The following is a 10,798-nucleotide window of genomic DNA, read 5'->3' on the forward strand; positions in this document are numbered from 1 at the left end:
GCCCATGGAGGCGGCGGGGGGTGGCGCGGGGGTCTCCTCGCCGGGGCCGGACCCCACGAGGGCGGTGGGGAAGGGGAACTGGCCTTCCCCCAGGGCGTGGGCGCCGGCCACCAGCTCCCCAATCTTCTCCACCAAACTGTGCCGGTTGGCAGCCAACTGTTGGTCCTCCTCTTCCTCAGCGGAGAGGTGCTGGCCGGCCCCGGGGTAGACAGAGATCTCCATGGCACCGCCACCCCAGGCGGTGTTGGGAAGGCTCAGCCGCTTGGGCGAAGCTTTGGCAAAATCCAGGGGGTTCGGAGAGGCATCGTCGGCATAGAAGACGCACTCTTCGCTGCCCACCCGCATAGGGCCGGCGTAGCCAGGGGAGTCGGGCACTGTGGGGGTCTTCACAGGGACGATGGGGGGTCGGATGGGGATGGGGCCGGCGTTGGAGAGCGTACGGCGGACCGAGGGCTTGGTGGAGGGCGTGCGGCGGATGGTGGCCACCCCCGGGGTGGTGCCGGCCGGGAGGTTGGTGCCGGTGGGCAGCCCGGCAGTGGAGGCGGGACGCTTGGTCTGGATCATCCGCCGGTAGTTCTGGGCGATGTTGCTGTTGCGTGGGATGGTGGAGGACTTGTCGAAATCGCTCTGGGGGTCACACTCCACGTCACCGTTCACCGAGTAGCAGTCGTAGTCGGAGCCTGGGGAGGGAGCAGCACCATCAGTGTGGCTGGGGGGCAGTGGTAGCCAAGCTCAACCATGTCATTAAAGCCAGCCCCAGCTTCCTCCATCACAGCACAACAATCACCAAATTCAACTGTCACAACTGTCACACAACCACTACTGTCCCAATCATTGCTGGCACAACATGCTCACCATCAAACACAAACATCACCACTGTAAGAAAGCACAGTCATCCCAGCCATCACACTGAAATCACAAGCAAACCCAACTGTCACCATCACAACCTCCCCAATCACAGCCATCACCACACAAGCACAGTCAATCTCCACTGTCACCACCACATGCTCATAAATGGCTCAGCCATCATCATGCCACCATCATGACAGACGTGGTTGTTTGATCTCCAACTACTGACTCTGTTGCCATCACCTACCATCTGCCACCATCTCCACCTGTACTCAACCTCCGTGCACAGACACATCACCACATCACCTGTTACGGCACTTGTGGCACAACTGCATCCACTGAGCCCCAGCTAGCACCCAAATAACCAGGAAAAGCTGTGGTTATTTGTGGCACCAGCCCCTACACAGTATGACCATAGCCCGATGCTATGACACCCAGAGCACAGCAATGTGCCCCAGGACCACCAAAACCTCTGTTGTGCCCTTCCCTACTCTAAGTGTCATTTCAGGTGGTCCCAGGTACCTCCAGTGCCAGTACCTTGGGAAGGGATGGTGTCCTCAGAGCAGGAGGGGGTGGTGGTCTGCGTGCTGTAGCCACTGGAGTACTGCAGTGAGTCCCGGCTGCTCTTCTGGTGCTCCAAGCTCAGCCCACGGGTCAAGACCATGGCCAGGTCGCTGGCGGCAGGGGACACCTCCTCCCCATGCTGCTGGGGCAAAGGGCACTGTCAGCACCCTGGTTCCTCCTCCAGGAGTTCCCAGCAGCTCCCCACTCTGTGCCCTCCCTGCCACAGCTGGTACCTTGGCAGCAATTGTAGCTGGTGACATCCGGGGCCTGGGAGCATCCTCGGCACCGATGCCTGGGTAGCTCCCAGCAGGAGAGCCCATCTCGGCCTCCCGCAGGTGCTCCACGCGGTCCTTGCGCCGCTGCAGGGTAGGGACCACTGGCTGGTCATAGGGGCTGGCCTTGGACCAGTCCTGCAACAGGCAAGGCATGCGGGTTATGCTGGTGACACTGGGAGCAGGAGTGTGGCAGGAGAGGTCTGAAGCTGCTGTCCCCCGTGTCAAGCCACGGGTGCTGCTCAGGATGCTCTGCCCCATGCAGGAAGGGAGGGGAGGGTCCCATGAAGTGAGGGGGGAACCACGTGTGAAATGCAACCCTGGTGGGATGGCAAGGACTAACCGAGGTGGGGGAGCTGCACTCGCTAACTGACTGGCAGGTTTCGGATGCCTCAGAGGACGCCGAGCTGGAGGACTTCTGCTGTGCCGTGATGAGCCGAGAGCCGGAGGGTAAGAGAAGAGGCAGTTAGCAAGCAAAGCCAGAGCCATGACCCCAGTTAGAGCAGCACCCACAGCTCCCTGTCTGAGCAAGGCCCCCAGCCCTCCTCCCCTCTGGCGGAGGCTGCAGGATGTAGAGCAGGATGCAACCTTGGCAGCGGGGTCAAGAACTGGGATGATGCACTGCCCCAACCCTTCCCCCTCTCACCCCAAGCCATGCAGAGTCAAGAGGTATTTCGGGGAGCGGGGACCTTGCTGGCTTGGTGATGCCAGGTTAGCATGGACAGCCAGGAATGGCAACTCCCTGGGGATCCTGGAGCATCCTTGGCACTGGGGATGGTGCAGCATGAAGGAGAAGCTTTGCTCCATGCTGCCTGGTGGGTGCTACAAACTGGGTATTATGGGGCTGTGGTGATTGGGAAACACTCTGTTCTCCTGGCACAGGGAGAGGGATCTCTGTGCCTCATCCCTGGGGGAGTTCATTGATAGGGTTTCTCTGTCATGTGGCCCAGGATGCCCACAACCATGGCAGGCACCCTCAATATTCCCAGTATTTATTCCCCATGATGCCAACACAGATGGAAGTACTTCTGAGGGTGGGTCTCATCACCTGTGCACTGCACCCTTGTGCTGCACCCAGCACCACCCACCCATTCTATGGAAGAGGAAACTGAGGCATGGAGGCTGGCAGCACGGAGCACCCTCCCTGTACCTGGCTGGTGATGTCCGAGGGCATGGGGGAAGGTGGTTTGGAATAAGCGGCGTCCTGGGAGATGAAGCCGGAGTCGTGGGAGGAGACGCTGGAGAGGCGGGTGGCGGCGGCGGGGGGCTGCGCCAGGCTGCGGTAGCGATAGGTGGAACTGGGTGAGCAGGTCTGAGCCCCGCCGGGCCACGCCATGCCACCCTTGGCACTGCTAACGCTGCTGGGGGGGCGCCGGGGGGACGGGGACACGCCGGTGGGCAGGACAAAGGAAGGAAAAGAGAATTTAAGACAGAGGTTCGGCGGTGGCAGGAGGGCCAGTGCCCTGCCACACATCCCAGCCTGGGGAAACTGAGGCATGTAGTCCTCCTGGGGGTGTCCCTTTGCCTCCTGGGGTGGCCCTGTGGCAGGGAACAGGCTAGGGGACATGACAGAGGTGGGTATGCTTGCCCCCTGACAGCCATGCATGGCACACATCATCCCCACATCCTGGAGTACAGGGCATGTGTCGGGCCCCCATCCTGCCCCATAGGTCCACCAGCCCTGCCCAGTGCACCAAGACCAATTCCTCCATATTAATGGGAGCCACCTGCCCATATGGACATGAGAGGGTGGACATGCACCTTGTCAGCATCCCCAAAGGCTGTAAGCATCATTAACCCACTGAGGTTAACGAAGAGGGCTGGATTTCCTGGCTGTGGTTGGGTGTGGAGCCCACCTCACCATACCTGCACATGCTGGACTTGCGGGAGCTGGAGCTGCTGGGCGAGGATGGGGGCGTCTGGTAGGACCAGCTGTAGTCAGAGCCCTTCAGGTCCTTGATCACCTGCAGGAAAGATGGGGTCTAAGTCCCCCCAAAGATGCCTCCCTGCTCCCCTGATCCCTGTCTCACCCCTACTGACCTGCTCACTGGCGGGGGGCAACTTGTGGGGCTCAGCGGTGAGCACCACCAGGTCCTCGATGATGCCCTGCAGGTGGGTGATCTCTCCCAGCATGGTGAGCTCCCCGTTCTGAGGACAGACAAGAGAGAGCATCAGCATCCACTGGGCAGAAGGAACAACCCTTGACCCTCCCAGCCCCCAACACTCACCACCACGGGCTGCAGGAAGGTGATGAAGGTGCAGAAGCGGCCCCGCTCCTCGATGAGGGCTTTGCGGACCGCCTGCTTCTCCGTCTCCTCCAGCAGCAGGTACATGTCATTGACGTCCTGCAGCGCGTTGTCCAGCTGGGGCTGCAGGTCGCCCTTCCCTGAGAGATGGGGCACTGTCAGCCCTGGGCTGCCCTGACACCCTCCCCAGTCTGCTGGCGGTGCCACTGCCAAGCTGAGGCCATTCCCCCACCTTGGGGACATCACCCCATCCGCACATTCCAGCACATACCATAGGTCTCCCACTCTGCTCTTCTCCCTGGAAGGCCCAGGAGCACCCTCACCCCACAGCAGCCCTGGGCAGGGGGCTTCTCTGCCACTCCATCCCCATCCCTGGCACTTGGGACCAGAGGAGCCCTTGGGCTGCCACACGGTGAGTCTGGCATCGCCTCAGGATATGGGGTGCAGGCTAAGCTAAGCTAAAAGCAGGGTGAGGGTGGGAACAGGGAGCGGATGGATGGACGGACAGATAGACAGAGGCTGGGGAGACTGGGGGAGTAGATGAGGAAGCAGAGAGGGGGCCGGTGGTGGGGGGCAGCGGTTCACTTACCAAGTAGCTCTACAGGAAGGATGTGGAGGGGAGGGAAGAGAGAAGGAGACAGAGAAAACGTGTGAAAAGAGGCCGAAGGCTGGGGCGCATGCCCCGCCTCCCCGCCACCCCCGGGCCGTGCTGGCACCTCCCTTTCTACAGGGGGGCAGCAGGACCCCCCTAGTGCCCACCCCCGGTTGGCAGTGCCACAGCCGGGATACCGGCCCTGGCTGGGGGTGCTGCAGAGGGGCTGGTGGGGGCACCCCCCAGGAGACTCCCTCTCACCTTTGCGAGCCTTTTTCTGGAGCTTGAGGGTGTCAGAGGACTTTTTCTTGATCTCATGGCGTGCTCGCTTGTACTCTGGGGGTGCAGAAGTGCTGTCAGAGGGGACACCTGCCCAGCAGCCACCCTGCACAGATCCATCCTGTCCCCCTCGTACCTTTCGCATGGTCCTTGTCCAGCTGATTGGCAGTTTTCTTCCAGTCCTCAATCCTGTCCTGCAAAGGGTTTATCAGGCTCTCCATGAGGGCACTGGAGCAGGGAGAGAGAAGCAGAGTGTGGGAGAGTGCTGGAGCCAGGCGGGAGCCATTCCCCACCCATGCCCGGCCAGCACCCAGCATCCCCTCCTTAGGGAGGGAATGAGCCTGGCCAGGCTGTGTCACCAGCGCCGTGGGCTTGGAGCTGCTCCTGGACCCGCTTACTTGGTGAACTGCCGGAGCTTGGCCTCGATGCTGCGGTGCCGCATGCACATGCGGGTCAGCGCCGAGCCGATGTCCCTCGTGGCACCTGGGGGGGAGCAAAGTGCTGCTGACGAGGGGCAGGGACACCCCCACACCAGGCCCAGCCCAGTTTGCATGGCAGGAGCAGGGTGGCTCGTGACAGGGACCATCAGCACTGGGATGCACTGGGGACACTTAAGACAGCGGGTGGCTTGTTTTTTCCCACGATAAATCCACAAAATAAATAAATAAATAAATCATCATCCACTAACTAATACCTGAAACACTAAATACCTCTTCTGGAGGCTTTGAAATTAGAACCTGCTCCCGTTTTTTCTCAGTTTGTCTTAAATTTGGCACTGGGGGGCCAGGGAAGGGAGGTGATGAGGTACCCTGGCTTAGTTCCAGGCAGCCAGCTCTGTCCCGCACCTCTAGGCACAATCCCGAGTAGATAAAAAGGGAGTCCAAACTCCTGGCAGGGGGATATTTGCAGCAGCAGATAGCAGGAGCATCCTTTTTAGGCGAAACCGCTGAAGCCTAAGGACGGCCACATGGTGGCAGTGCTGCTGGCAATTCCCACGAAAAACGGAAATCAAAAATCCTTGGGCAAACTGAGGAGTGACATTCAGCCTTTCTCTCCCCTAAAAAAGCCTCCAAAAAAACCTCCCACCCCTTTGAAGGAGTTTTGGATGTCCCTCAGTCTCCCAGTGCTATGGAAATAAGGGAACCCATGGGCCTTCTCCTACACTGGGGTAGTCTCCTAATCCAGCTCCTAATGCTTTTATCCCAGCTCCTGCTGCTTCTAATCCGATTCTCATGCACTGTGTGCAAGGCCAGCAGCCAGCCCCCACCCAGTGCCTCAGTTTCCCCACGCTGCTGCTCTGCTGCCCACCCTCCCAAAAAGCCCTGCAGGTATAGCAGCACCACAGGGTGACACTGGCTCCTGTGGCGCTGGTCCCCAGCTGTCCCCAGCATTGCTCCTGTGCCTCCTCCTTGCTTTGACTGCCCGGGCTGACAGGGAGCTGGAGGAGCCCTAATCCCCCTGGTGCAGTGGGCTAGTGGGTTTGGAGGCAAAGCTGATCCTGGCTCAAGCTGCTGCCTCCTCCTCCTCCTCCTCGCGTGGCTCCAGATGGCCTGGATCCCGCCAGTCTGCAAACCAGCCCGGGACCATCTGCTTGGCAGAAGCCAGGCAGTGGGAAGTGGCTCCTCACTGCCAGCAGGCACCCAGAGAGGGTCCGGGGCTCCTTCCCCCTCACTCCCCAACAGTATGGGGGACCCCACAGGCAGCCTTGGCTCTTCAGTCACCTCCCTGGTGAGTTAGGGTTTGTCCCCAAAACAGCGAAGCTCGGACTCCTGAATCTCCCTCTAGCTAATTCCCCTTCCCTGGAGACCCCCGGAGCAGCTGGGACCCCCCTGGGAACTTCCCAGATGGGTGCCAGGGACAAGCAAGGTGGATTCTGCATCCCAGGGGGCAGAGACGGGTGCAGGAGACCCTGAAATGGGGCTGAGCCACCCTGAATGTCCCAGCCCCATCAGAAAATGTGGCTAAGCACCCATGGGTGGTGAGGAGCAGCACCCACACGGGTGCCCACCTCCTTCTCCCTCCCCATTCCATCCTTCCAATGCTGCTTCCCAGGGAATGCTCCACCTTGGTGTGGGAACAGGCTGGACGTCTCTCTGTGGATGGTGAAGCTACTGCTTGAACTCCACCCCAGAAATGTGGGCAGGGGACACCCCACAGGGGACACTCACCACCTGCCCCCTGCCCAGACAAGCCTGGGGATGCCCACCCCTAGGAGAGAGGCCCCTACCTCGGGTGTTGGTGGCCATGTCAGCCACTTTCTGGAAGGCATCCAGGAAGGCAACTGCGGCCAGCACCGTGGTCCTGAGGCAGAGAGAGCGAGGGGGAGCTCAGTGGCTGTGGGACACTGAGGATGGGCCAATGAGGAGGGGGATCCCACATGTCCCACCCCCCCTTTGGCCACTCACCTGAGCTGGGAGTGCAGCTTGGTGGCCTTCGAGTTGAAATCCTCCCATATGGGGTAGGAGCTCTGCAAGGAGGAAGGGTGATGGTGAGAGACAGGGACCCTCACCCCCTGCGCTGCTTCCCCAGTCAGGGCAGGTCCCTCCTGCACCGGTGCAGAGAGGGCAGATCAATAGCCTCTCTGATGGCTAATAAAGGCTGAGCACAACTCTTTTCCCTCCTGATTTTTTCCCTTTCCAGTCTGGCCACCCAAACTTATAGACCATGGAGATCCCAGGATTTTGAGTGATCTCTTTCTCATTGAGGCCATGAAGCGAAAAATCTTTATGACTCTGGCCAGCAGTAGAGGAGACCCCCAGCAGCAGCTTCCCCCCAAAGCACTGATGGCCAAACCCACCATCATGGAGAGCTCCAGTCCCACAGATAGGAGCCCCAGTCCTCACCTCCCCTGAGCCCAAGGACCAACAGGGCAGGAGGGGAGGTCAGGGTCCCCAGAGCCCTGAATGGGGCAGTTGTGTGGGGACAGGGACAGGGCACAGGTGCTTGGGAGGCCACCCCAGCGCTGTGCCAATGAGGCCACTCTGGTGCCATCCTGGCAAGGCCATCTGTGCAAGACCATTCCCACTGCCCTTGTGGAGAGGCTGTTCCAGGGCTGTCCTGGTGCAACCACTCCAATGGAGTCATCCCAGGGCAGTCCCAGTGCCACCATCCCAGCGAGGCCATCCCAGTGCCACTGTTTCAGCAAGTCTATCTCAGCGCTGTCCCAGTGAAGCCAGTCCCAGCAGACCATGCTGCTGCCATTCCAGTGAGGACTGTCCCAGTAATGCCAGCTGCAGTGCCATCCCAGCGAGGCCATCCTGGTGCCATCACAACAAGGCTGATCCTGATCCTCCATACAGCCAGGCTATCCCAGTGTCACCATCCCAGCAAGGCCAGTCCATGTTGTCCTGGTGAGATTAATCCTGGTGCTATCTTGACAAGGCCATCCCAGTGTCACCCTTGCATGGCCAGTACGGGTGCCATCATTCCAGTGAAGCTATCCAGGTGCCACCATCCAGGCAAGGCCATTCCAGTGCTGTTCCAGTGAAGCTGGTCCCAGTGCTACTATCCCAGCAAAGCCATCCAGTAGGGCCAGTCCTGGTGTCATCATCCTGGTGAAGCCATGCTGGTGCTGCTCTCCTAGCAAGGTCAATCCTGGTCCTGTTGTCCTAGTGACAAAATCCCGGTGCTGTCCTGGTGTCACCATCCAATGGCAGAGACAGGCATCTGTAAACTCCCCTAGGGCAGCCACCAGGCTGGGACATGTACATTGCCACACATCCCCATGGCTTGGTGGCAGCTTTGGGGACAAGGTTTGCACTGAGGCAGCATGAGACCAGCCCAGCATTTTTTGGGACCACGAAAGCCCCTATTTCTTCATGAGCCAGCAAAGAACGGGTTTGAGGGTGCCACTTCACACAGCACTTGTGGTAGTGACCCCCTGGTTGTGGGTCCCCAGGGACTGTCGTTGCCAGAGGGCTGGGCCACCACTCCTGGGCCACTGGCTCTGGGCCACCTTCCTTGGCCACCCTGGGTAGGCCAGCTGAGGCTCCCCTGTAGAAGGGAGCAGGCTGTGATGCCCCCAAACCCCTGTGATGCCAGGCATGAGGAGGATGGGGAAGAGGACAATGGGCACAAGGACATGCCAAGGTCACTCAGGGACACTGAGCACACGAGGAGAGGCAACAGGAATGAAGCCAGCTTAGGGATTGTCACCAACAAACAAATTCTCCCCACCACAGGCCAAGGGGTGCTCAAATAGCCACCCACCACCAAAATAAGGTCCCTTTGCCCTGTGACCAGCACAGGGGTCCCAGCCATAGGACCATAAGCACATCACTGCCCTTCAATGGCAGCAGTTCTTCAAGCAGAGAGTTACTTGTCCCCCAGTGCCCGTGCCAGGACACCCACATGGCTGGGAGATGGGGACAGCACACCCTCAGGTGCCACTGGCACTCAGCTGGGGCTGTGCAGGGCACAGGCTGAGGCTGTAGTGTGGTGGGGCTTTCCTCCTTTTCCATCATTTTTCTTTAGTCTTTCCTACCTTCAAATGGCATGAAATTGACCCCAGCCCAGTCTCCTCGGGTGAGGGGTTCCCAGCGCCACCGCATCGGGACGATGCTGGGCACGTCCCTGGGAGGTGACAGCTCTGGGCTGGCTTATCGCCTCTGAAACCTCAGCAGGTGAATGGGGAAACTGAGGCAGGGGCTGCCCCCACATCCCCCCCGGGAGTGTAGGACTCAGCCAGGCCGCCTGGAGAGGGTGGCTAAGGTGAAGGTGTTTGGGGGAGGCAGCTGATCACCCCAGCACCCGTTTTGCACCAGCCCTGGATCCCTCTGCCCTGGGGAGAGTTGGGATTTTCTCCCTGGAGCTCTTCTCCCAGCCCTGAGCCAGAGTCCGGCTGCAGAGCCACCACTGCCCCTCGAAGGGGTTAATCTCCTTCCCAGCAAGGCTTTTATTTTTTTTTTTATCCCCCCTCCCCTGCTTTGGCAATGACAGCATTGTCTGGACGGGTCTGCAGCATGAAGAGAGGAAGAGGAGGAGGAGGAGGAGGAGGAGGAGGAGGAAGAGAGCGTTTGCCTCCCAAAAATGACTAGGGCTAAACCCCAGTGCTGGAGCTGGCTGTGGGAATTTCGGTCCCCTGACATGAAGAAACATGGCTGGGGGCCCCCTCCCCCCCCCCCCCCCCTGGTCAGAAATGCCCCTCAGCATTTTTAATGTATTTTTTGAAATGAAAACAAACAAACAAAAAGGTTTTTTTAAACATGGCCCCATCCTGCTCCCAGGGAGGGTGGAGGCAATATCCTCTTCCCGGGTTAGGAAATGGGATCAAGGAGCTAGGGGACCTTTTTGTTCCACTGGTGTCAACCCCACTGGGTCCGACAAAAATCCAGAGATTTCACATGGGCCAGGGAGGACAGGGACAACATGATGATGCCTGAAGTGGGTGGCAATGCCCGGTGTGGGGCCAGTGGTACCTGGCGAGGGGCAGTGATGCCTGCTCTGTGTCACCCAACAAGGGGCTCAGGCACCCGGGGATGGATACAGGGCTGATATGGAGCCAGGATCCCCAGGATGGGCTCCAATGCCCAATGCAGGGCCCCGATGAATATCGCGGGGTTGATGCGGGGCTCTGGCACCCAGTGCCACGCTCTGACACCCAGTGTGAGACCTTGATGCCTGACATGGTGCTCTGATACCCAGTGAAGGATAACAGGGCAGATATAGGGCTGCAGCACCCAGAACGGGGCTCCGGTAGCCAGTGACGGATCTGGGGATGATGTGGGACTGCAATCCCCAGGATGGAGCTCCAATATCCAACGCTGGATATAGAGATGGTGGGGGGCTGCGGTCTCCAGGGTTCCGACGCCCAGCACAGAGCTCCGATGCCCAGTAAGGGGCTGATGTGGGGCTCTGGGAACCCGTGCCGGGCTCTGACAGCCGACGTGGGATCCCGACACCCGCTGCGGGGCTGATGTTCGGGCTCCGATACCCGATGCGGGGCTCCAATCCCCATCTCGCGGCTGGGCAGCAGAGCCTCGCTACCCACCGCGGGA

General features: G+C 59.9%; 1 protein-coding gene across 1 annotated transcript in view; it reads right to left on the reverse strand.

Annotated features, from left to right (window-relative positions):
• Positions 1-10,758, reverse strand: part of MTSS2 (MTSS I-BAR domain containing 2) — a 12,154-nt gene extending 1,396 nt beyond the window's left edge. Inside the window, exons 1-15 of the mRNA XM_031058396.1 lie at positions 10,735-10,758; positions 7,208-7,269; positions 7,030-7,103; positions 5,201-5,285; positions 4,939-5,030; positions 4,785-4,859; positions 4,521-4,529; positions 3,914-4,071; positions 3,726-3,833; positions 3,552-3,649; positions 2,836-3,046; positions 2,029-2,106; positions 1,647-1,823; positions 1,387-1,552; positions 3-680 (exon numbers count right to left, since the gene is read on the reverse strand). Coding sequence (XP_030914256.1) covers positions 3-680; positions 1,387-1,552; positions 1,647-1,823; positions 2,029-2,106; positions 2,836-3,046; positions 3,552-3,649; positions 3,726-3,833; positions 3,914-4,071; positions 4,521-4,529; positions 4,785-4,859; positions 4,939-5,030; positions 5,201-5,285; positions 7,030-7,103; positions 7,208-7,269; positions 10,735-10,758 — 2,095 coding nt within the window. The remainder of the gene's footprint in view (positions 1-2; positions 681-1,386; positions 1,553-1,646; positions 1,824-2,028; positions 2,107-2,835; positions 3,047-3,551; positions 3,650-3,725; positions 3,834-3,913; positions 4,072-4,520; positions 4,530-4,784; positions 4,860-4,938; positions 5,031-5,200; positions 5,286-7,029; positions 7,104-7,207; positions 7,270-10,734) is intronic.
• Positions 10,759-10,798: the final 40 nt, after the last annotated feature.

This window comes from Geospiza fortis, unplaced genomic scaffold (assembly GCF_000277835.1).
Source record: "Geospiza fortis unplaced genomic scaffold, GeoFor_1.0 scaffold97, whole genome shotgun sequence".
In the NCBI taxonomy this organism is placed as follows: Eukaryota; Metazoa; Chordata; class Aves; order Passeriformes; family Thraupidae; genus Geospiza; species Geospiza fortis.